Genomic DNA, 27775 nt, shown 5'->3' on the forward strand with positions numbered 1-27775 from the left:
CCAAAAACCAGACTTGTCCATCGGACATATTTTTCTGTCTCATCTAGGGTTGCCCACTATGAAAAGTTTCAATAAAGGACATAGATTACCGTAATCATTTATTTTGTAACTTGCAGAACAATATAATAAAATTATATAAAAGCTAAAAAGATATATCAAAACAATCTTCATGTGTTTTTCATTTAATTTTTATTTAACATTGACCCAAACAATGTTAATAAAATTATTATTTCTTTGGCTATTTGAGCCAAAGCGAAATTAAAAAGAATAATTAAAAGCTTGCAAATATATAATCGAAAGCAATTTTTCAAGAACGAAACAATATCGAACACAGTACCAGTACTATAACTATCGGGCAAAACGACGTTTGAAAGAATAATGGACAATTAGCATCTTTTCTAAATGCTGAAAGACCAAAAAGCTTAATTAAAGGATTGTCCTTTGAAATAAAGGACGGTTGGCAACCAACCCCATGAGATTCCGATTGCAGGATTGGTACCGTATACAATTCAATAAAAATTGTTATTTAGGTTTTGCGAAAAACAAACTGTATTTCCATAATATTCTGTACCACAACCTATGTCTGCAAGTTGTAAACCTTCTTGCAGTAACAAATATTTTATATATTTCAATTAGAACTATTAAAATATTATACCTTCAATCTTGTGACTAAATAATAAGCGTCAGCATGGAATTAATTACTTGATGATTACGGTATGTCTGCAAGTTGTAAACCTTCTTGCAGTAACAAATATTTTATATATTTCAATTAGAACTATTAAAATATTATACCTTCAATCTTGTGACTAAATAATAAGCGTCAGCATGGAATTAATTACTTGATGATTACGGTATGTCTGCAAGTTGTAAACCTTCTCGCAGTAACAAATATTTTATATATTTTATCTAGAAATATTATACCTTCAATCTTGTGACCAAATAATAAGCGTCAGCATGGAATTAATTACCGGTACCGTACCGGTACTTGATGCTAACTTTTCTTTTCCTGGTACCGGTACCGGTACCGGTACAAAAAAGAAGCTGACGGCTCTTGTGTGTTACATCCCTTTTTGCATTCATCTGCTTTGTCAAATATAAAATATTTTTCTAACAAATTCGCTTGCCAAGTTGATAATTTGGACAGTACCGGTACCGGGATGCGTTAGAATACCGGTACGGTACCGAAAATATTTCCCTAAAGCTAAATCGGCGAACTCGTTCAGAAACATCTCTGGGTATCTCTATCGCCCCTGATGGTGATACCGTCGCCATAAGAATCGTCAGTGATCACCTGAGTTCTGAATACAGTTAAATGGTTTGTAGTGTATTCTATTTTCTACCTATCTATGGCAGTGATCACCCATAGATATTACATAACAACAAGATGACAAGCACCGTACTTTTACGCAACCCCGTGCAACTAACTCGTCCCATTATGGCGTCTTATGGACGCCATTTTCGATCATTCGGCTCGGGTAGTGTAACGCAAACAAGCCTAATTTCAGTAGTTTTAAAAGACTATTTGGGCAGATTTAAATCAGTAGTCATATTCCGAGGGCGCAGAAATCCGATAGGACGTCTCAATCAGTATCGAACCCAATACGGGGCACTTACATTAACAACCCACGCCGCTCGGTAACAAACATAATATAGACGCAACGCACGGTTAGTAAAGTTCATTTCGATTTTCCGTAACACTAAAACAAATATATAGGCAATGCAAGTCAACACACACATATAGCCTACGGAAAATCAGGAAAGTAGGCAAAATCTAATACTTTTCAAGACCTGATGATGCTAGGTCTACCAACCGTCCCGGGACAGTCCCGGAATCGACGCTTTGCCTCCCGGTTACCCGGAATTTACTGATAACCAAGGCGTCCTGATGGCGCAACAAATCCTCCATGTTGATTTTTTCATTAGGATAGTAAACACCAGAGTTGGATCAATTGTAATTGATGTAATTAATTACAGTTTTTCATGTAATTGTAATGGAGGCATTTTCATTCTGTGTTATTGTAATTTGCTAAAATTTTCGCTAGATTACACTACACAATTAAACTAAACTTAGTATTTTGGAAATGGATGAACATCAAACAAACTCTCCCGAAAACTGTGTTGTACCACTTCCTGCACCATTGTCAGAGTTTTTTTTTTAAATCTTTGAGCAGCACTGAGGCATGCTGTTATACCAAAATGTTATAATTATAAATGTTATTTGATATTTTTTGCACGGAGTAATTGTTATGTAATTAAAAAATTTAAGGAAGTAATTGTAATTAAACTGAATTGATCCTTCTCTGGTAGACAAACACAGTTTCACACTACAATAGGCTTAAATGACTGGAACAAACTAAATTTTTTGACAGTAAAGGCGACGTCAAATGGGACTGTAGCTAAATATTGATGTCAATGTTACATTATAAATTCGCCCTTTTTAGACACTTTAGCTGCATAATTAAATTGTAAACGTCCTTACCAATGGCAGTACCACGAGAAAGAGAAATTTTATTATTTTGTCAACCAAAAAATACAGTCATCAATAAAATAGCCACAGCAAATAAACTGTTTTGGTATGGACAGGAGGGAGCGATACGACCATACGGTCATCGAAGTCAGCTCTCACCATATACGCTGATGTGATTAAGATTAACACTGAAAGATGACCAGTGGCAAAACTTACGATACGAACTATTACGATAATATTTTTACAATAAATTTGGGAACAAAATGAGGGGATCCTTAGGTAAAAGCAATGTAATAAATGTGTGTTTTTAAAACAAAAACAAAAAAAAGCGTCGGGGGTGTCCGGTGTTGCATTCGTTAAATAAAACAATCTAAAGAGGCCAGAATAATGTGATGGAAATTCATACCTACCTGATTAATAAATTTAATGGGGTTTGGACGATAATAATCAAGAAAAAATAATAAGCTGGCTATATATACAAAGTGGATCAGGGAATTGATGTGAATGTGTGATGAGAATGTGTCTGAACGTGAAAAATAATAAAGTGCAACTCAGTGGTAGGCTTACATACACATTACTGAAAAAAACTAACACACTGGATAGGGCAAGAGGAATTTTATTCATAGGTTTGTCATAATCTGAAAATGTTTAAAAATTGCATGAACTTTATATATATATATGTTTGGGATTTTTACAAACTTGCACGCCAAAAATGTTAATACTTATCAAAAAGTTTTAGCAGATGGGTTTTGAAAACGTTTCTGACTCACACAAGAGGTTGATCAATAGGAAAATTCAATAATTCACATTTTGCGAATCGTGTTTACAAAACGAAGCAATGATCATCATAGAAATAGTGAACGTTTTTATTCTAATATTTGGTGTTACAGTATGATTCATGAAACCATCATAAACGAGCTGATCCCACTGATAGTTCAGAGCAATTTGGAAACATTTTTATTAACCAAAAATAGAAATAATATTATCAAATAACAAAGATATGAGAAAAGAACCATTTAATTGGTCAACAATAGCAGGTAAATACCTAAATATAAAAGACATGGAAAAGAAGTGCTATTCGATTGACCAACAATAGAATTTTCAACAATTAAATAACAAAGACATGAAAAAGTCTACATTAATTGAAACACCCGCAGTATGTGTACCAGGTTAAAGCTAGGCCCAATTTTTATTCCAACTTTCCTTATCTTAGTTCCATTACGAGATCGGGACTGCCCATGTCAGCCAAGCGATGGTAGCTAAATATGAGTGCCTATTCATGAAATTGACTTTAACAAATAATCTTTGTTTTCATGTTCAATTTTAAGTCTTTTAATCGCTAAAAAAATATTTAATTTGTAAAAATTTGGATAATTAAAAACACATGAAAATGGCACCCCCGTGTTATAATGAAAGTTTTATGTTGTTTTATATCCCCCCCAAAAAAACGATTCGGGTGAAATACTTCCCCCTCAATTTTCAAAAAATTAAAATCCATTTTGCCTCAGTTTTGGTGTGTAACTGTTCATCAGAAAATATTAATCAGAAGCCAGTAACAAAATGTGTGTTACACAGTGTAATGTGGTTCTGGACACATGCGACAGTCCACTCACTGTGCGCAAAGTAGTAACCATCAAATTGCGTCCTCTACAGCCTACAATACATCATGTGCATAAACAGAAGCCTTCTGAAGTCATTCTTGGGGCTTAGACAGCAGTCTCACACTCTTGTGCTGTATATGACCCAACATTATAGGCTTTTGAGTTCTGACACACACAACTGGTTTGTCCTGGTGAAATGAGTTGTAGGTTCTAAAATTAACGTATTTTAGAAATAGCAAGCGTTCAAATTGACAGTGACTTAACTAAACACGCCTTCAGTTCAGAAGATCAGAATTCGAAAGATAAAGCATTATTTCCACTAAGCTCCGAATTGTCTATTCATATTGCTGCTAATTAGCCGCAGGACCGCAGGACTACGAGCAATCATGACAGTGAATCTTGTACATTCAATGCACTGATTTCTGACTTTGCATTACTTAGGATCTGACACCTGAAGCCAGCGTTTAGAAAATCGTTGTAGTTCAACTTAACTTTAGATACCCGTAACTTTTCTGGGCTAACTTTAATGAGTCGGATGGGCAACGTGATATAAATAATTAAATGTGACATCATTCTAAAACTCTGTCAAGCCTGCAGATTACTAGCCTGTCTTCCTGATGTCAGTTTCACATTTGGCCATTCGTTTGACTAACTCAGCGTTTCCCAACCTTTTTTGTTCGCGGACTATTTTCTCATCGGTGAAAACCTTTGCGGACCTAAAGTGCGTTTATTGCAACCGTACTTTGTGTGAAGAAGCGATAAAACCAAACACAACAGAATTTAACAAATTTCAAAATTGGAAATTCTCCGCAATTACGCGTTCGTCAAAAAAGCCAACTTTTTGTGTATAATAGCCTTTTCTGTCGCACAATAGATAATCCATGACAACGACGACAATTTAAATGTCATTCTATTTTAATTTAATTGTGTTCATGGTAACTCGCGGTTGCGTCGACTTACGACAAGATGAAAGCATTACTTCTTCAAAATGCCACGGCAATCTACGAACATAATAATGTGAAAATATATTGCCCCATTATATATATTTGAATATAATACATATTTTTTGCGATCTTGCGAATTTGTAATCGTCGTCAGAAAAATCCTACTATCTGCTCTAAATTGCCAGAAAGTACAACTTGATTTAGTACTTATTAAAAATATATTCAAAGTATATTAGTGAATCGAAAATCATGAGTAAATCAAAAATCATTTTAATCCGCGGTTGTGTTGACAAGAAGAAAGCAATACTGCTCAGAAAATATCATGACAATCTGTGGACACAAAAATGCGTGGCCCGATAATATTTTGTTTTAATTAATTCGTATTTTTGTGAATTCGATAAATCTGAGCTTTTGGTACAACGCTCCAGTACTGTACCTACCAATGTAGAGGCTGTGAAGATGTAGAGGCAGTGAAGCAAAGAATCCAGAAGGAAAATGCCTTGGTACGTTACCTACAGTAGCACCCGAAATTTTGCCTTTTGCAATGTCTAAAAAAAACGTTATTAATCGGTCGCGGACCATCATAAAACAAAACTGATAGCGTTCTCCGGTTTATTTTTAGTATTGCCGCTTTTCAATTTAGAAAATTTGGATTTCCACCATTGACATCCACCACAAATTTATTCCTCGTTGCTCAAACTCGCAAGAAACACCACTATCGGTATTTATCAAAGCGTGTGCATCCTCGTGTTTTCGTCGAAATTCCGCAAGTCTGATTAAGCGACGCGCAAGCGACCTGTCGCGTCACCTGTTACCAAAGTTTCAAATTGTAAATTGGTATTCTAATAGTTGAATATATGCCCAGCCCTACTCAGTAACCAGTAATTATCGACTTGATAAATGTTATTTGAATAAACTTTCTTTTTATGTGTTATGTAAATTCTAACGTAAATCGTAATTTGGCTTATAGTTAAGTTTCGCGAAAGAGTTTGCGCCCGCCGTGAATTTCTGGCTCGTTGCGGACTCATTCAAATGCTTCGCAGACTCATTTAAGACCGCGGACTCGGGTTGGGAAACACTGGACTAACTTCACACAACGAACTGCCAGGGCCGAATTTGCAGCCTCTACAATTATTTTCCCATTTGTTTCTTCTCTCGGCATCTGCTGATAGCTTCAATAGTTGCACTGTTTTCTATTCCCGCTGCAATTAGACGCCGAGCAGCCTATAATTTTATAGCAGAAGGTACCAGCCTAGCCAAGGATCACGGAGAACCGCCGTAACCTCGCAGGCGACGTTAATCGAAAATGGCTGCCAATTTCCATTGTTGCGCAACTTAGGTATATATGGGCTTTGATCTCGTGATGTTCGAATCCCATGCCGCATTGATTATGTGGGAGAAGAATGCTGGACAGGGGGTTCACGGAACGGCTGGTCAAATGGTCGAAGTTTGAGGAATCTTGGAATGTTAGATTTGAATGGGGGATTCCCCTGTGAACAACAGCGTCACCAATATATAGTTAATCTAATATTTCTATTCGGAACATTTTTCAAATCATGAACACCGATTAAATCTAGAAAATTTAGGGAAAGAATTGAATGAAGTTAGATTGAAAATATGTCGGCTTTGTTGCTTATTTTAAGCGGGTCAATTCTGAGCAGACTATGATCGCACTGAACAAAACTCAGCGCTATAGGCGGCCACTAAAGAACTGGTTTTACCACTCCTTTCGGGTAGTTTGCTGTTATTACATTATTTTGTATTTTACAATCAAAATTAAATTCATTGAATGATTAGCTCCATATTCTCTTGACATTGATTTTCTAATAGGCAAGCAGAATACTGGAATACACAAAAAAATTGTTTCCATTAACATTTTAAAGGCCTATATAACCTTAAGTCACACTTTATCTCTGATCATTTATTATATGATACTCGTGACTTCAAATGTTTTTTAAAATCACTGTCTCAAATTTTCGTTTCAGCCAAATATGAAAACAACCACTTTTTTGTTGATTTTCAAAGCTTCTACAGAGTAGCGAATGAAACACATGATTGAATAAAATTACTTTCAAAACCAACTTGGGGAGTAATATTTGAATTTGATCCCAAGTTGTTGAGTTTGCACTGAATGTGAGTAAAACTGATTTTTGATTTTTTCACTCACGAACTTTTTACTCATAAAGTTACACTTTGTTGCCCACCATTCTTTAATATTTTAACTTGTGACCCCAATTACTATTAAAAATCTTTTTTCAAATTTGTTGGCAAGTTGCTGATCTTATTTTTTTTGTTTTTAATTAAACCTTCAGGCTTGCATATATTTTTCATACAATCATAGTGTTCTCCAAAAATCTGTTCTTTCTTGAATAGTTTTTCTTGTTTTGGGAATATTACCCCTAATTACTTAATAGGCCTAAATTAGTTTTGTCATCCATTACCTTTAATTCTGTGTAGGATTATTGTTAATGGGGAGTTTGTTTACCGTGTGGGATTTTGTTGCAAACCACAGGATTATTACCGTATTTCCTTGTTTTCTGCTTGATTCACAACAAAGTGACTATAGTAAGGCAGGGATGTCCACTTTCTCCATTGTTATATTTATTTATTTCAGAATTAATATCAACCAATATAAGATGCAATAGAGACATTATCGGATTCAAGAATTGCACGAATCAAAGAGAGGTATATAATGGGTTTGCAGACGACATAACACTCATGCTTGAGTCAATGGCGTCTGTAGATTCAGTATTAAAATTAATGGAGTTGTTGGAAAGTGGTACAGGTCAAAAAATTAATAGGGATAAATGTACGATATTATTATGTGGATCCTTTCGAAGCTGGCAAATAAATAATACCTATAAGGATATTGCTTTAAAAAGGGAAGAGATAAAATTATTAGGAATATATATAGGAAACTGCCAAAAGTCTAGAGACAAAAACTGGTCTAATATTCTTGCAAATGTTCAAAAAATTGTAAACCTATGGAAGGGACGAAATCTGACCATTGTAGGAAGAATTGTTGTTGCAAAATCTTTGATGCTGTCTAAATTATGGTATATGGCTAGTTTTGAGTTTATGCCGGAAAAATATATTCAAAAAATCGAAACGATAATCTGGAAATTTATTTGGAATGATAAAGCACAAATGATTAATAGAAATATCAGCTGTGGCGAATTTTTCAAAGGAGGGGTGAAAATGATGAACATTAGGAATCAAATTAAAGCTTTACAGGTAAAATGGGTGTTAAAATTGCTTGAAGGTTGTAATAATCCATGGTCTCAGAGAGCAAAGTATTTTGTAAATAACTATTTTGATGTATTATCGAAAGGTAACTTAGAATGCTTGTATTTGAACTTTAAATTGGAAACCAATATACATATACCGAAATTTTATACTAGTATAATCAACTCATTCAAACAAATTGGCTTAAAATGGAATCAACCACAAAATATAGCAGAAATATCACAGGAAATAATTTGGCACAATCCTCTAATATTAGATAGAAATAATATTGAAATAACTGCTAAATCAAATTGGGTTCAGGCAAAAATAATTACTGTTAGTGATATCTTTGGCAAAACAATATATGATATTTCCAAAAGAGTGTACCCCCAGCTAGAAAACTCTGCAATAAGTACTTTAAGAAAAAACTGCTTGATAAATAAGTGCAAAAATGAATTACGGCAAATATGGGAAGCACTTCCAATAGAATGGAGAGAGATTTTATCAAGGAATAGGGAATTTGGTCAAACAAGAATATTAATTGATAGGTACAATGGGTCGAAAGACTTGACCACTAATCAAATTTATAGGATTTTACAAAGTAAGAAAAATGATACATTTTTGAAAAACCATAAGGAATACATCTTTAATAAATTTCACCTAACTAAGGCAATTAATTGGAATAAAATATGGAAAATAAATATTGGAAACAAGTATAAAGAGTTATGTTGGAAGTTAATTCATAATGGGTTGCCCACTGGAGACAAAATAAAACACTGGTTCATTGATGAACCAGGAATGTGTGTTTTATGCGAAAATAATGTTGAAGAAACTGTGTGTCATTTATTTTTAGAATGTGACTGGTCTATTGATTTTTGGCAATGGTGTTGCATAGATATTAATCAAAATACTATTATAGCAAACGATTCGGAATGCAAATCAAAATTAATCACAATATTATGCGGAAAATCAACAATTTGGGAATATCGAAATTCAGTAAAATATGATGAAATAGATAAAATGAAAAGTAGTATGCGTTCAATTTTCAAGTGTAAACTGGTAGGGATTTTAAATTTACTAAAAGAAAGCGAAAGAAATAAATTATTGTTATATGAGCACATGGATGATCTTTTACATAGGTCAATCATGATGTAAGTTTATATGCAACACCATACTCTGAAAATTATTGAAAGTATGTTATCTGTACATCATTTTCATAAGAGGAAGATGTATCGACTATGAAACATAGATGGCGAATGGGAAAAACCCATATGAAAGCGTGGATTTTTCCATATTCTCTGTCTAATTTTTGTATTCTTGTATTTTTCATGCTAACTAAAAAATTAAAATAAAAACTGATTACCTGTAAATTAAAATTATATTCAACTAACTGCTGAGTGGATTACATGTGGATTAACTCAACTTTTTTGGACATATATTGGATTATATTAAATTAATGACATCATGGTAATGGTATGAATTTTGTCTTTATTTTGATTTTTACTATTCATATGTATTGGGGGGAATGGGATTAAATTAAAAAATGATAAACAAAAACATGGAAACAAAAAAAAATATCTATTTATATATTTATAATAAAATGATTTGATACCAAAATATTAATACGAAAATTCCGTTTGGCATTGGAATTTATTTGGCACAAAAAAAAAAAAAAAAAAGACTATAGTCACTTTGATATAGGCCTAGTCACTTTGATTCACAACAGCTGTAACAGTGCTAGGAAAGTGGGTAGTTGTAGGCTAAGTGGTCTTGAATGTCTTTTTTGTGTTTTACTTACATATATTCTTAACTGGTGTCTTTGAATCACTATATTTGTTGTGATAATGAATAACCTTGATGAGCTGGAATAACCACGCCCAGTTGTTTTGCCACCAGTCTACCAGTACCAATCCAACTCTGGTATGGGAATATGGGCATTGTTTATTAAACTAATTGCTTGCTTAAAATGTGTGAAAGGTGTAGTAGAGGAAGCTGTACAGATCAGCAGTTACAGAATTATGAGAACTACCCTACTTTACTGTAGTGTTTATTTATACAGTTATAATGCATAACTAAAGCAAGCACGCAAATTATACAAGTTAACTGAAAAGTATATTAGAGTATACCGGTATCCAGCGAGAGACATGTTAGCTCGACCAGCTTCACTATCCGAATGTCCTTCAAGAATGTCCGCAACGCAACGTGCTTGACAATGACGTCATAATAGCTCTTGATCACCATATAGTGACAATTCACCATCACAACATGTACCAGGAAAAATAAGAACTTCCGCATATCCATCAAGTTCATGCTTCCGAAAACTTATACCGTAATTGGCTATATCAGTAGAATAAATATAATATTGTAAAATAGTTTAAAACATGAGAATAAATCATACTGTTGTCGGTCATGCTTAAAGCTAACCTGATAGAAACATCAGAGAATTAGGCAATAACAAATTAGTTAAAATATCCAAGATTGTTGCTAGTAAAATCAATTCTGCAATTTGTATTGCAAACCCTGCATTCATATTCTTCAGCTTCAGTATATAGATATATAGCTTGGTGTAAGCTAGCAAACTGAATAAAATAATGATAATAATTTGTGGGCAATCCGAAAAAAATGACACTTTTGAAAAACAGAATTTTCTAGCAAATATGAGCAGCAGTCCAATTTCAGTTTTGTATTAAGTATCAGGAATGTATGTATCAGGACCAAACTTGCAAACAATTTTGGTTTGGTTATGAGGAGCTGGCTCGTATTAAATAACATATTAAATGGTTTGGCAGTGGTTTTGGTCAGAATCCAGTGTCAGGAAAATTGAACAATGAAAATTTGTTGAATATACATTAATCATTATTTAATATAACCGTATATCCTACAAACCATATAACCCTACAAATTGTAACACGTCAGACGAACCTATCACAGCAAATGGTTGCAGAAGAGATTTATCAAGAATGATAACCACTAATGTCTTTATTTAATAATGATAAAAAGTGTCTCAAACCACTTTAAATTCATCCTCACTATCTCTGTCAAACTACCTAAAGAAATCTTTTCAGTCTAGTTTTGTGCGTATAAGCCGATTCCTTAGTCTGGCAACTTTTTTTTAGTTAGGGACTCGGCTTATATGCAAGGATATGCGATAACCAAAAATAGCCGGTAGATGAGTTTAATTTCAAGTATAACTTATGTCTCATAATTATGAAGGACTTATGCTTATGATACCAAATACTGCATATTTTTTTAAAAATGGTAATAAATGGCAAGTTGCATTATTTTTGAGTACAATCATAACAAACTTGTAGCTATGCGAAGGCTGATGCATTATTTGGCAGTTTTTTATTGATTTACAAATTTTGAAAATTTTCAACTCTATTGCAAAGTAACATTTAATGCAAGTATAGCTAGTATTGACATTGGGAGAATGCAGATTTATATTGAAAGTAATTTTCAAACCAGGTTATATCGGTAGTGGGTAGCCTATATCTTAATACTATCATACATTCTATGAGCAGTAGAGCGGGATTTATATAACACCTGGGTTGTGGGATTACTCTCTAAATGTTGAGGATCCAAGATCTGCTATATCTGTGGTTCCCAACCTGGGCACTTTTCAGGGGGTCGCAGAACAAAATTATTTTATGTGCGACTTTTTTCTATGAAATCTATCTTAATCAGTGGTGGAAAAATAAATTTTTAATAGCGGAAAAATTAAAAACAAGAAACAAAGGAAACTAATTTTTAAGTATTTGGGTTGACCAATCCCAAACTAATGTCTCCGACTCCAGAACAATGCTACCATTATGACATCTTATCTGTTGTCAGTACGCAATTTAATTTGACTCTAAGTCTGTGATTCTCAACCTTTTTTTATTTACTTCCCCCTTTACCTATTTTGGAACCTTACCTCCCTCTCTATGAATACTATAATATTTATTAAATTTCTAATGAACCGCTTTCTGATATAATGCGCAAGCTGCATTCCCATTTTTGTACAGTTCGAATGATTTACTACAAACCAAATGATTTAATATTTGTGCTACTCAATGCAAAGTGCTTACGGTATATATAAAAAAAACAGAATTCCTCTCTTGGGGGTAATTCTTCCTTGGTTGGGAATTGCAATAAGTTTGTAATTTCACCACTTGTGTGTTTGACAATATTATTTGACAAGAAACTTTGTGGTTGCGGCAGGAAATTTTTGTAGAAATGGCAGATTCAAAGTTTCATTTCAAGAAAGTTATGTTCTTCATTTTTTTGGGGGGTTCTGCGTGTAAATTGCGCAACTGTAACAGCCCTCATTTTCACTCTCTAATATCAATTCAATTGTTGGTCTACAAAAGGCAGACTCTATGAAATGAGTAACATGAAAGTACAATTTATGCATTTTCATCACCACATTTCCGGTACCGCCCAGGTTGATTTTGACTAGAGTGAGTATTTTCTTGTCAAAAACTAATCCAACTCCAGTAAGTCAGTATTAAAAATTAGGTCTTGTAAATCGGCCTAATAGCCGGAAATACGATACTCAAAAAATAGTAGTGATAGTGCACTCAAAGTCAGTTATAAAAAATTTAAATTTTATGGATAACAGGGTAATTTAATAATTGATAGTATTTGGATTGATTCAAGGTAAATAATTTACAGAAATGCATCAAAACTTAATAACCTTTCTTTGAGGGACGTACTAATTTGTATTCAGCACATATATAAAATAAAAAGCTTGGGGACCACTGTGCTATATTGTTGCTCCTGCAACCTGGGTAAAAATTTCCACACTATTAAAATAAAATTGACTGCATTTCTGCTTCAGTTATATTGCTACAAGTCAGTGGTTCCTAGCCTTTATGGCTTGTGCCTTCTTTATGGAGGATTTTAGCACTCATGGCCTCCTCTGTTTATCATTCCAGTGCCCTCCTTATGGGCCCCTCCAATCCGCTCTGTTGCCCCCCATTAAGGGGTTGGGAACCTCTACTATTTGATTCTGATGATTTTGCATTTTTTGTATACTGCAGACTGATAATCTATATTTGTTATACCTTATTCATGTAATTGACAAAATGGCTGAATCTGGTAAAATACAAGAAATCGATTCTGCTGGTTCCTCAGATGAATCAACAGAATTTTCATATGCAAACAAACGTCTTTCAGTTCGAAATGAATTACAAGTATCGAGGACCTCCATGCCCGGGACGGTACAAGAATTTGGTAAAAATATTTTCCAAAGTCTAATGAAACATTCAGAAAAACATGGAACTGTGGTAGCTCCAACATTTGTTTTCAAGCAAACCATTAATGAAGGTGAGAATAAGGTCTGCCGTTTTGTTCACTGTTATCCTAAAGGTTAATTATTTGATCTAATTTATGTCTGTAGCAGCGTTTCCCAACCTTTTTTGGTCGCGGATTAATTTCTCACTGGGGAAAACCTTTGCGGACTCAAGGTGCGTTTATTGCAACCGAACTCTGTGTGAATAGGCAATAAAACCAAACACAACGGAATTTGAATGAATTTCAAAATTGGAAATTCGACGCAATTACGCGTCTGTTAAAAGAGCCGACTTTTTATTGTATAATGGCCTTTTCTGTCGCACTATATTCAATCCATGACAACGACGAGAATTTAAAATGTCTATGTCTTGAAATGTCTTCTATTTTAATTGTATTAATGGTATCTCGCGGTTGCGTCGACTTATGACAAGATGATAGCATTACTTCTTTAAAATGCCACAGCAATCTGGTAACATATTGCACGATTATATTTAGTTTTGATACATATTTTTAGAGATCTGGCAAATTTGTTATCGTCGTTAGAAAAATCCTATCTGCTATAAATTTCCAGAAAGTACAACTTGATTAAGTACTTATTAAAAATATTTTTTAAAGTATATTAGTAAATCAAAAATACATATTCACCGCCTTGCTTTCTTATTAATTTAATGGTGATCATTTTGATCTGCGGTTGTGTTGACAAAATAATGGCAATACTAATCAGAAAATATCATGACAATTCGTGGACACAAAAATGCAATGTGAAGTGCCCGATTATATTTTGTTTTGATTCGTATTTTTGTGAATTCAACAAATCTCCAAATTTCCGATTAGTGAATTGCTATTCTAATAGTTGAATATTCGAATATATGCCCAGCCATACTCAGTAACTAGTAATAATTGACTTGATTAATGTTATGTGAATAACCTTGCTTTTTATGTTTTATGTGAATTTCAAACTGAATCGTAACTTGGCTGATAGTTAACTTTCGCAAAAACGCTTGCGGCCAGCAGTGAATTTCTGGCTCGTTGCGGACTCATTCAACAGCTCCGCGGACTCTGGTTGGGAAACACTGGTCTATAGCCTACAAATAAAAGCATATTTCAAAATATTTGTTTTGGTCAATATTACATAAATCACATTTTACCTTATTTGGGGTGAATAAATACAAGTACAAATAAATTTTTCTGCAATTCAATAACCATTTCATATATCCTTCAGTTGATATTTTATGCAAATGGAGTGAAATTTTGTTAATTTTATTCGTCATATTTTTTGGCTCGTACAAAGTTACTTCCAAGTTCCAGCCATGCCTGAAATAACAGCAGCCATTGTAAGCCACAGCTATTGTAACAATAGAGCTTAATTGAAAAACTAAAAATGGGTGAATAAAAAAAAACGTTAAAAATTAAGAAAGAACTGTAGTAATTAATTTGTCTAATACTCAGGGAGAATATTTCATTGTTTTTGTACAATAATAGCATGTTTCAAGTTCAACCATACATTTTACATATTTTACAGTAAATAATAAATAAATACCATTCTGACTATTGTGCTTTATCTCAACAGGGGACAATATAGAAACCAGTATTGCTGGAAGTTCTGGTTTTACGCTTGATCGAAGCAGCAATACATATGAAAAAACCTCAACAACCAAGCAAACGGCAGCCAAGTCTAAAGATGCAGTAGAAAATGAAACAAAAGGAGAAATACCATTCCTTTTTGAAGGTAAGTTTACACGATTTGGGTGGATTCTACCTTTCCCAGGAAACTTTTGGGCTGATCTGGACACAAACTTTGCATGTAAGTGTTTATATCAGGGGTGGGCACGGTTTTTGGATCAGGGGCCAAAAATTTTGCCCACCTATATTGGCGGGCCATGTAGTATGACGTAAAGAGTTACATTTTATAAACAATGTTTACAGTGTTAGAAAAGCAACAGTGGAAAACAATAAACCTTGTGCCAAAACTAAAGTTGATGTGCAAGTTCGAAAGAATATATTTCTATAGACAGCAGTATGTAAAATGCATTACACTGAGATTAAATTTTTGTACTCGCATGTCAGATTATCATTCGAACAATGCACCACTCGGCAACGAAGTTGCAAATTGATTATAACATTTTGGCCATAACACAGACACAGCATCATCCTTCATATTGATGATAAGTGAATAAAAACAATGCATTGTTTGATAATTTATTAAAAAACACCTCATACATGTCCCTTCGTGGCAGGCTTTTAACACAGCAATAGAGTGTGCAATTGCACCATGATGTGAAGCAGTGTTCACTATTAGCGCACTTTTTTGCGAACATTGCGAAGCACTTTCGCAACTTTTTTTAGGGACTGCGAAATAGCACTTTTTTCCGATTTTGAAGAGAAATAGCACTTTTTTTCGATTTTGAATGGAATAAAAATTCAAAGTTGACAAATATTTTTGTGTGGGTATTAAGTTGACAAATAAGTAACATACTAGTACTTTTGTAACTCAATTCTGCATATCATAACGATATTTACCGGAATTCTAACCTATGTGGTGAAGACATGGAAGATAAAGCTTTTGCATTAATGGCAAAATTCTTGTTTATAATATGATTATTATACAAGCACACCGATTCCGCTTCGACCGCGAAAACGCTCGGCGGCGTCTTTGAAACCAGATGTCCGAATGCAAGGCAGTGCGTTTCTCTAAACGAGAGTGGTCATGTGACTGTCAATGACATCGATGAATTGTGACCAAAGTACACGATTTTCTAGTACTGGTTTGACACGTCTGTGTTCTCTTCTTAGTGAATTTACAGCCATTCAGAAATTTCTGATACTCGACACGACATTGTTTAGTAATGGAATGTAAACTTGGGCCATTGTTCGTTAAATTAGAAGAAACTTTTAGCAGCATCTCACAGATTTGCAAAATCGCCAAATTGACAAAAATACATACGTCATATTAACATTTAACAGCCATTTTATTGTAACCACGAATGTTAAAAGCAAATGGCGTTTCGCGGAATTTTGCGATATTCAGTATTAGCTAGTCTAGTCATTCACGATAAATCAAACTCAGACCAGGATCAAAAATCAATCTAAACTATTTCCTCATTAATATGCGAGTAGGGGTGGGCAAAATCGAATATTTTTTCGAATTGAATATTTTTAACGAATAAGGAATATTTTTCATGCACAGCAGGAGTCTAGAACGTCGGTCGAAAAATTAGCAAGGAAGCCTTTTCTACTGGTTAATTTCGTTATAATAGCTAATTGTTTTTGTCACCGCAATCGTTTTGGCGACTATATCCTGGGTTTGGCAATCCAGGCTTACGCGTGCGTTCACATCGGCAACAGCTGTTAAGGGCATTAACGACAAATTTCAAAACCAAAATAAACATTTGCGTTGACTTGATATTACCTATCAACGTTTGTAAATTTACTGTCCCAATTTTAAGCGAATGGTATTATTATTATCGATGCCGGATTGCAGATATTTAAGACGATAATTAACTTTTATAATTTTTTTATGGTGTCTGTATTAATTTACAGATAAACCTCGCAAATCTCAGATTGTGCCAATCCTGAATGTTGATTTAAAATTGTGATTAAATAATTCGGCAATAAAGGCATTTCTGCGTGGCCATAAGACGAGATGACTTTAATAAACAGCACTTCTTTAAGGATATTTTACATATGCGACTAATGCTAAAAACATTGGGCTCGAGTGCTCTGGTGCCTAATCAGGCGCTAATTGCAACTAATTCAACTCAAGTTTCAACGACTTTTTTCGTCTTCACGATATGTTATCTTTTTTATTCGGTACTGATAATGATAAATAAAAAATGTGTAATTGTTGATTGCAATTCCGGAAAACGTATTTTCCTTCCTCACCATGAAACGAATTTAACCGCGGTTAACCGCGCATTGTTACGGGTAAGAATTAACCAGACGGCTATCGCTAACATGTAGAAACAATAAATTTGAAACGATTTTGTATAAAGCGTGTCAACATCGTTTTTGTAAATTTAGAAATGTCGATAAGTAAGACAAGTAAATAATGTATTTTATGGAACTTTCATGAGATATTGGTGAGAAATATTATTTTGACCAAGTCGAAATGCCATTATTGCCGATTTATTCACGTGTTTAGTTACTATCAGTGTTTTAACCCAAAGCTGAGTTACGTAAATACTTAACACTGAGTACTCAAGAGATAACCAATTTGCGGAGTTTTTCAATTATTATTTAATACGAAAGTAACAGAGACACGATCTAAAATTAAAAGCATAGAAATGTCAACTATCTGCTTCACAAATATCGCATCCCGGGGTCAGTAATAATATTATTGTTCGCTTAAACTCGGGACGGTAATTTACGAACTGATACAAATCCTACACAGAAGATAAAAATCAGAACAAAATCAATTTTCGTTGTGAATGTGCTCATTAATAGTTGTCTTTAAAATCTTCGCCGATGTGAATTCACAATTCTATCCGAAATATAAAAACCAAACTACGATGGCCGCCGTTACGTGAGAATTAATATTTGCTAGTGAATAAAAACATGCTTTAATATAGTTTAACAACACGATCGCGGCGACAAAAAATTTACTGCAGCCTTCGATTATGACAAAATTATGAAATAATCATTGAATGGCAATAAAAATTTAACTTCATTAACAATAATTTTCAAGTAATAGTTTCACATTTTCATGATTTTGATCGTCGCTACATGCGAGCGTGTTTTTGTACATATAAACCATGATGACACTACTGACATCTGCGAGTTAAAGATCTCTCCAAATTTAATTTTCGCGATTTTTAATGTTTCATTTCTAGATGCGGATGCCCGCTGACTACGGATAAATGGTCGATGTTTTAAAATAGGACTTCGGACCGTTGGGCAAACACGTAAGGCGGAGGCGGGCTACACGTAACTGCGAAATTTCGCCGTGAACGACCTTACATTTTAGTTATAAACGCATTACGTCATCGCGAATTGCAGTTTTGGTGTAATGTTTTAACTTCCCCTTAATCTCCCGTTGAAAAAATCCTGACTGCGCCCCTGCCCGGTGATAATTCTAGCTAAAATGTTACAATTTTATTTACGGAATTTGCAAATTCATCATTTTGATAATCACGCCCTAATTATTGGTGCAAAAATACTCAAAATATAACGAATTTAATCATTTCCGATGTTAATAGGCGCAATTCATGACGGCGACAGTGTGCGTTGTTACATCGAAATTCACGATTGATTTTACGTTATACTCTTGTTCACGATTTCAACACTCCACCCGCCATGCATGGCTGAGTGGAAGGTTCACATTTTCGAAACATTACTTGGCCAAGGATGGGAGGGATCACTAACGAGCTAATTGAAAGCACATTAAAAGGATTATGACTTGTCATTTTTTTCTGGTTATAGCCTGTACATGTTATACCATGTGTGGGCTCACGGAACGTCAATTTAACTTTTAATTTTCGACAATCAATTGTATGTGCGGCTCCTACATGAAACATCTAATTCATGCTGCCAATATACGGAGTTTGAAATCTGGGATATTTATTTTGAATAGTCTATTCATTTTGACTTTTCTAAAATTAGGAAGCTTTGTTGGTACCTTTTTTGGCGCAAAGTATGGAATTGAAACGATACGAATATTTTGTCCAGTCCTATAGGCGAGGTTATGATATTAACGCAGAGAATATTTGTAAGCATATCACTGGATGGAAATATTTTGCACCAAGACTGTTTGCAGAAGTTGATTTATCGAATACACGGAAAGTATTTATTTATCATCTCACTTGCTAACATCGGGGTTTGGGCGGAATTATACGATTATGTTGTTGTTCTTAAATAATAACTTTTTCGATGAATGTTTATTTTACTTTTGTGTATTAATTATGATATGTTGAGTTTTCGTTTATTTCAAATTCGAAATTGTCCGGAATACTCAAACAGGTGTAATATTGATAGTATAGTGTAATTGAGTAACCAACTTAGAAGTCTTTAGAGATGTCTAATGAACTTGATGTGTTACGGGTGTCGTAACCCCCGTTTTTTTTTATTATTAAATTTGATTGTTCTACCTTCCGCTTATAAAACAACATCGTTATACAGTCATCTGAGGTAACTCTTGCGACCGAATCTTTTTGTTCTGTATGGCATCACCTTAGCGCCATTTATTACCGACTGAATTTTAATTGTGTTTTATGATAAGTTATTTTCTGTTAGTTGGCGCTGATAACGTCGCTAATTTCTGTATAAACATGGAAAATTTTAAATATGTTCCTTATGTCTCTGTTATAATTGACAAGCCGTAGCACAAGATTCAGCAGCAAATGATAAGCAAAGCTATTTTATAATCATGGGCTGCTTAATAAAGATTTGCTAATTATGGCAGGATATAAAGAACATGGCCTGAAATATATAATTAACAGAACGATGTTTATTTTCAGTCGACGAAAACCCTTAATAATAACGATTGCCGAAATCGCGAAAAAAATGAATACGGATTTTCGATTGTGATCAGATGACTGAGAGGGCACATGTTTTTTCTCTGTTCAAAGCAGATATAAAACGAATACCATGTTGCCGAAAAGGGGTTACGTGTTATCTTTCTTTAGCCAATCAAAATAGTGGTAATGGTATATACAAGAGGTTTCTAAACTTTACAAACTCGGAACGCAATTAATATTAAAATTACAAGTAATGGTGCATGGAAAAACGAATTTGATTTTATTGAAACGCACACACATAAGAGTTTTACATTTCATGCACAACTAACCGATGCTACATGTGAGATTTGTGCACATGAACGATTATATATCGCGATTATTTATGTGAGAATGCGTACTTTAACTTTTTACTCTTTCAACTTTAATTTCCAAGATTTCGGCGTTCACGTGGTCGACTAAAAAAGATTTATCAAATGGATTGGTATTTCGCGTCACACTCAAAATTATTTGGGAACCACTATCATGTCATTCGTTCATTTTTTACATTCATGTTTTTTTCAAGAATCACCCCGTTGTATTTCCTGTACCTTCGCAAAGGAAAACTCTTTGGTGTCATCATTACTATTAGTGTAATTGAAAGTGGCGTTGAGATGCGAATATTTCATACTAGGTCTGCAGCATTAGAGGGAGCGTTATTTATGAATGCTGGAAGTACATGGCATTTCTAAAAAAAATTGCAAATATATGATGTTTTCCACCCGATTTGAACTAACTGGCACGCAAACCAATGCAAGTCGATATTTGAAAATTACATGTCTTAGCGTAATCCGTGAGACAGTATAATATAAATTAGGCCAAGCTAGCTCATGAAAGGGATTTCAAAGTGATCTTGCGTATTTCGGAAAAAAAATCTTCGATAGAAAGTAGGTCACTCTATCTATAAAAACAGCGGTACTTTCATGGTGATCTTGCGTTATTTCCCAAAGAAAAACTGGCCGGAGAAACATGACGTTAACCAATCTCTTAAAAGGGAAGAGGGCGGACTACTTTCAAGCATATTCTTTCGGACGAGGAAGCGTGTTATACTAAAGCGATATTGGTGATGGGTCAAGGGGATGTCATTTTGCCCGGGTTTTGTACAAATGATCCCGCTCCCTAGCTATGGCCGGTAGTAACTAATATCTGCATGTATCAATCGGTGTCTGTTAGATGGAAGAAACAAGTTTGCAAGGCTTGTCTGTTCAGGCGGGAGTGCGCTTCGTTACTGACGCTGGTGGTTGATTGCACGAAACTTTTATTCCCGACAAGTGTGCTTATCAGGTGTCCTTTGATGAATTCGCTTGTTTTTAACAAGAGTTTAAACGAAACTCCGTTAACGGAAAGACTTCAATTCACAATATTAACGGAAGGAGCGCTTTTTCGAGTATCTATGCTGTTTGAAATGAGTTTAAACGAAAGCTAGGGCACCTAACTAGTTAAAATCAGAAAAAGCACTTTCGCACTTTTTTTTTCGACTGCGAAGCACTTTCGCACTCATAATTTCCTAAGAGTTAACACTGATGTGAAGTTTCATGTGGCGATTGTTCATAGGAGAAAATAATGTGGCATTCGCGCTACCGGGAATGTGTGTATTTAGTATTTAGCCCCCAGTGGCTTAGATGTACAAAAATACTAGATTTGTACTAGATGTGTTTCACACACAATTCAAATTATCTATCAAAGACATATTATTTTATGTTTTACAGATTCAATTCGCGTCAACCATAACCTGTTCCTGCTTTATAATGAAAAACTAGCAAAGTATGGTGAAGTTTACAGAGGCTTGCAGACTCATGAAGGATCTCGAGGATTCGATCCAATCGCCATAAAATCTATCAAACTCAGCGATGAAAATAGGAAAGAAGTGGAAATCATCCGAAAGCTTCGCTCCCACCCAAATGTGATAACTGTCCTCCAATCTGGGACTTATTTCTTTGGTCCAATAGAACATTTATTCATCGCAATGGAATACTTTAAATCTAAAACCTTGACAGACTTTGTCAAAGACGATGCAAAGCCTAAGACTGACGAAGTCAAACATAAACAAATAGAACAATTTGTTGAAGCTGTCGATCATATTCACATGAACGAAGTTCTACATCGCGACCTCAAACCAGATAATATCTTGGTATCGGACAATGGGAGAATTCTCAAAATAATTGACTTTGGTTTGGGAAAACAGTTAAGAAAAGGACATTTTGTAACCAAAATGAGCACTTTACGTGTTGGCACTGATGGTTGGAGGGCCCCTGAAATATACCTTTCTGACCTTTGTTCTAAACAATCGGACATATTTTCTTCCGCACTCGTAATCCATTTCATATCGACTGATGGTTCCCACCCATTCGGTAATGACCCAGATTCATGGAATCTCAATATCAAACGATATCAAGGATGTGACCTGAGCAAACTAAAAGGGAATTTGGAGGATTTGGTTGGTTGGATGCTCAGATTCCGACCACAGGATCGTCCAAATATCGAACAAATTCGAAAACATAAATACTTTCATGGTCAACTTGTTTGCCCTCATCCCAAACTGAGTAAGTAGAAAGGTTCTATCATTTTTAATGAAATATTTCTCTTATCAAAAATTCGGATAATTCATTGGACACAGTATATTCCACCTTGATAGAAAATTTTGAACTCAGTCAAAAACAAAGTTTATTACTAGACTTTTATATGAAATATTTTTTTTTAGTAAAGTCTAGATTTCATATTTCCCCCAAAGCCTAGCTTAAATCATACTTGACATATTGTGAATGTGATAATACCCAAGATGTTTGCTTTATATAACATTCAGGAACATTTTGGTTTGTTGAAACAATTAATTTTGCTCTGTGGTTTTTATTATTCTGTCTAAATGAAACCAATACTTTTAGGTTCTGTAGTACGAAGCGCTCCAGAGATGGAAGTTTTAAAAGTCAAAGAAGAGTTTGAAGAAAGAATGAAGGAGATGGAATTGAAAAATGAACAAGAAAAGAGGGATGCGGAGAGAATGCGGAGAGAGCACGAAATAGAAATGAAGCGGGTGCAAGAAGAAAAGAGGAAAATGAAAATTGAGATTGAAAAGCTCAAAACTGGAAAGAAAGGTTTTCTAGATTTCTAACTTGTTATTGGTAATTGCGGGCTTCTGCAGAAGAGACGGCTAATTGGCTTGGTGGTGTGGCTAAGCATTAGGAATACGCTCACCTTCGCAGAATCAGGATCTAATTCCATGCGAGTTAATTATGTGCAATAAGATTGCTGGACTCCTTGTAGGGTGGTTCTCGTAACCGCTGTTTGGGTACACCATCAAGTCCATGCATCTGGAAAAAAAAAACTGCTGACTGAAAACTAATCCCATACCCAACATGGACTGTTAACCGGACGAGCGGCCATGGTTTGTCATATGATTAGGCCGTCTCATTCACTTTCCTCTCCCGCAGGTCGAATATATAAATCTTATTCTACCATACCATACTAGCCATATTATTCATGTTACTAATTTTCCATCAAAACCATGGAACTGCGGTTTGTCAGGTATCCCAATTCCCAGCTTGGGGTCTTTAGTTGAACATTTAATGTCATGAGTGTTTTGAAAAAGTTAGTACTGTTTCCACTAGTGCAAACAAGTCCATTTCTCAAAAGACTGCTAAAGTCAAGTGTCAAGGTAAATTTTGTTGAGACATTTCTCCTGTTAATAATTATTTTCAAATTGGTCAAATATAAATCCATTTATTTTATTACAGCATCCTTTGAGGCCCATATCAAAAACACAAAAGAGTGAAAATACAATTAGACACAGTAAATGTAAATCTGAATATGAATTTGTGTATTATCATACCTTGGCTTTTAAACTTCTATATCACAGGCATTTCCTATGACTTTATAAATAACAAACAGTATTTCTGCTATACGTTTTGATTTTATCAATCCAAGTGCAGAATCTCAGTCTTCAAGTTAAAAATCAAGGCTCCAAATCGGGGTGGGCAATAACTTTCCTGGGCCGGAGTGGGCCAGTTCTAGATAATAAACTTGCTTACTGGGCCGGAGACTCAATATGAGACTATAAATAAAAACAGTTTATTGCATTTCGATAATAAAAAAGTGAATCCGCAACCACAATTTTTGGATTGAAAGAGGCAATGTAAAATATTAAAAAATAAAACAGAGGGAAACACCATAGGTTTTGTTTTAGGAGGCACGCAACAGATTAAAAATGCTGTTAAGACTGTGTAAATCGCAAAATTTACGGCACACGTTATGTTGGGTTGCCTTTGAAAATTTTATCGTTTATCGGAAAATATGAATTTCCCAGAAACATGAACTCCCTGGAATGCCAAATGAATAGTGAAAAATTCCAAGGTCGCAAAAATCTGAATCCAAGTTATTTATAATCCGTTCAATAGTGTATCGCGTATTCCATGTCCGTAGATTACCGTAGTATTTTAGAGTAGTAGTGCTTTTATTTTACCTTAGTCGACACAATGAACATAATCAAAATAATAAATGCCCGTATAAGCCACAGATTGAATATTTTGCGCAACAGAAAAATCATAATCCACTGAAAAAGTCTATTTTAAAGAGTGTCACAATCGCAGCACTTGTTTTAGAGTCGTTGCTTGGGAATTTTTTATTCTGATTTTTCGGAACCCCCCTTTTCAAAAGTCCTGGATACGCCCACGTAGAAGCTGCTGTGCTGATTGTGCCAGAGGAAACACTTCTGCGGGTCGGATCCGGCCTACGGGCTGTAATTTGCCCATCATTGCTCTAAATCAAGTGCAGTTGCACTGTTTTTTTAATGCACTCCACATTTAGGCTTCCAATATTATAGGTATATTAACCAGCCAAATACTCATGTTTATCGATGACAGTGAATTTTATACTATTTTGTCTGATGCATAGGCCGTCTAACCTGTAAACGGGCAGTTTCACTAGACTGCGAGATAACCGTCGCTATCATATTATAGACGCAAAACCCATTTGTAAATTCCCAATGCCCAAAATACGAAAATGGCACGACAGTCACGTTGGATCTGGCTTGACCAAAGCAAATTGAGATGAGAGAAAATGTGCTATGTTTATAGCATGAGCATAGAACGATGCCTATGGGCCTGTTTTACAGTAAGCCATAATACAAACTGCTAAATTTAACATGGTTTGTCAAATCTTAGATGTTTGGTACATCTCTACCATAACTCAGCGACCCCGCTGACCCCATGACCTGTTTGCGACCTTACCTACTCATCACTGCGACCCAATTAAGGGTCGCGACCCCTGGTTTGGGAAACCCTGCACTAGACCATGGTATTGTCCAAAACTCATCTAACCACACAATAGTTTAATTACATCTAGATGATCTAGGTACCATAATTTTTATTCTTCCAATACATGATTTTTACATATCGTGGCACCTTATAAATATACTTAAACCCCTCAATCACAAGCATTATTGCTTAAATAAGAACAAACATTATTTTTATCATTAAGTTCTGGTTTTATTTATCCAGGTGCAGAATCTCAGTCTCCAAGTCAAACTACTTCTGGTCTAAGAATCATCAACCAACAATCACCTGGTGGGAGGCTGTTATGGGGTTGGTCGCGAGGATCACTGCCAGGATATGAAGGACGGAAGACTATTGCCATCACCTACTCATTTGCTGCTGGAAGTCTGAAGGTGAGTTATGAAGCAAATTTAACTGTTGCTTGGAAAATAAATTACAGATTTACTGGAATCAAGATTCCTAATCAAGAAGGTTCTTGTTCATAATATTAATCCCCATTGCACAATGAATATCAGTGCAATAAATGAAGAATCACAATTCGTTGAATTAATATTTAGGGATATCCACAACCTTACAGTTTGATATCGTATAATTCTTTGGTGCAATTATTGTAATTGTGAATTTCTTGAATCGATTCATTGAGGGGTCACAAATATATATCTTATTGTTAATTCAGAAGCAAAATCATATTATGTCAAAATTTACTAAATACAACATGATGTAAACAAAAACGTGGATGGAAAATAGAAAATTTCTGTCATACCCTTTGATTTTATAAATGCTCCGAATATGGTGATTTTGATATAATGGCAAAGACATCCCTTATAATAGTACTGTCATGTTACTTTTTTATGCGATGGTTATTCATGCCTTTTGCTCGGAACAAGGCCCTATACGAGCAGCCACAAATATTTAGTAGGGTGGTTCACGTGACCACTGGTCTGTTACAGCCTCCTCCATCATCAAGTCCATGATTCCGAAAACGAATACCTGGCCAAATAATCTTTTACGTGTCATAGACTGGTAACCGAATGAGAGGCTGTGGTTCACTACTTGATTAGGTCGTCATATCGGCTTTTTTCTCCCCAGGATAAATATGTTAAATCTGTCATATCTTATATTTAATGAAATTTAAGCTATCAGACACTGATATCTAATGATATTTAAGGAGATATTAATATTTCGAATTTTCTGGTTCTGCATTTCCTATCCAATTTATTTCAACCTGGGTGAGGTGGTTGGCATGGATTTGAACCGAGATGTTCAATATGTGATGTCAGCTTAGTTCAATCAAACACTTCAACCATTAGGCCAACTGTTTCAAACTTTTTGTTTGTGCTGCGCTAAATTATTAGGGAAAAACTGCTAACGGCGCACTAATGAAAAAAATTTGAATAAAATTCAATATTGTGATACTTAATATGTTTGTAAACATATACGCCTAATGTCAACTTTTCTCTGCCTGATTTTATTTTGAAACTCTAAACAAACTCAACAGATAAATAAACTGCAGCTTGGAAAATTGCAGCAAGCAGTGTCCATCTTTATTGTTGCGTAACACTAGTGCACCGCTGTACACCCTTTGGTAACCACTGCGTTAGGCCATTGCACAGCCCAGAAGCTTGAAAGAAGTATTGCTAAATGTTTGCATTCACTCACATGAGATATTGCTTCTCATACAAATATACAGAATCAGGCAGTATTTTGTATAATGCTTATATGGGTTGACTCAGGTTCATGCTTTGTCCATCTATAATTAATTTAAACTGGTATGCTGATTTAATTCAGTTCTAATGGAAAGCGAAGCTTTGAAAGGTTTGTTATTAAGAAAAAGTTTAAATATAGAAGCCATTTGTGCAGTAAAATCATAACATAGCCATATATAGATCATGCTTGTTGAAACTTGAGTAATATTAAACTCGTGGTTTATTTAAATTCAATTTGTTCATAGAATTTAGTTCTTCTATGTTTAATTCAGAATTTGATTCAATGGTGCAGTAAAATCATGATAAGCTAAATATTTAGCGGGCTTACTTATAATTTCTGATTTCAATGTTTAATTAAGTTGTTGGGTTGTCAAGTTGAATTAATATATTAGAAACACCAAGTATTTTGTCGGAAAATTTTTAACTTCTGCTAAACTTTCAAAGATATTCTGATATTTATATCAGTTTAACGAACCCCCCAGGTATGGGAGATGATTAGTTTTGTTTGTTTCTTCAGGGGGTTTCATATGAAGCTCAAGAATTCACTGAATATTTGCCAAATACTGATGATGGACGGATATGTCTCAACTTACTCAGACAAGCATTCAATGCAGGATTGATTTTCAAGATTCAGGAAGTTGGTTACAGAAGAGGAAAAATTGTTAGGAACGCTGAGTTTCCTTATAAGACTAATAAAACTGGAGGACCTGAGAAGTAAGTACTTTGTGTGTTTTATGTTTGGTGGTTACTTACTTCATGAAATGTTATGAAATAGGAAGGAATAAAACAAATTCAAAATCTTG

At 34.7% G+C, this 27775-nt stretch overlaps 2 protein-coding genes across 5 annotated transcripts in view; one reads left to right on the forward strand and one right to left on the reverse strand.

The window, feature by feature from the left end:
- LOC120332667 (FGFR1 oncogene partner 2 homolog) overlaps window positions 1–27775 on the reverse strand; it is a 63061-nt gene that overhangs the window by 10307 nt on the left and 24979 nt on the right. Inside the window, exon 1 of one of the 4 annotated variants that reach the window (XM_078112577.1) lies at window positions 922–1287. The exons of 2 other annotated variants lie outside the window; for them this stretch is intronic. The gene's annotated coding sequence lies outside the window, so the exon portion shown is untranslated. Of the gene's footprint in view, window positions 1–655; window positions 893–921; window positions 1288–27775 lie in introns of those variants that run through there. One more of the 4 variants, XM_078112578.1, reaches the window with a different exon arrangement.
- The window catches only part of LOC144422810 (uncharacterized), a 128243-nt gene continuing 113771 nt past the window's right edge, over window positions 13304–27775 (forward strand). Inside the window, exons 1-4 of the mRNA XM_078112657.1 lie at window positions 13304–13544; window positions 15082–15240; window positions 21709–22542; window positions 22882–23091. Coding sequence (XP_077968783.1) covers window positions 13304–13544; window positions 15082–15240; window positions 21709–22542; window positions 22882–23091 — 1444 coding nt within the window. The remainder of the gene's footprint in view (window positions 13545–15081; window positions 15241–21708; window positions 22543–22881; window positions 23092–27775) is intronic.

The sequence above is a fragment of the Styela clava genome, chromosome 5 (assembly GCF_964204865.1).
Source record: "Styela clava chromosome 5, kaStyClav1.hap1.2, whole genome shotgun sequence".
Classification (NCBI taxonomy): domain Eukaryota; kingdom Metazoa; phylum Chordata; class Ascidiacea; order Stolidobranchia; family Styelidae; genus Styela; species Styela clava.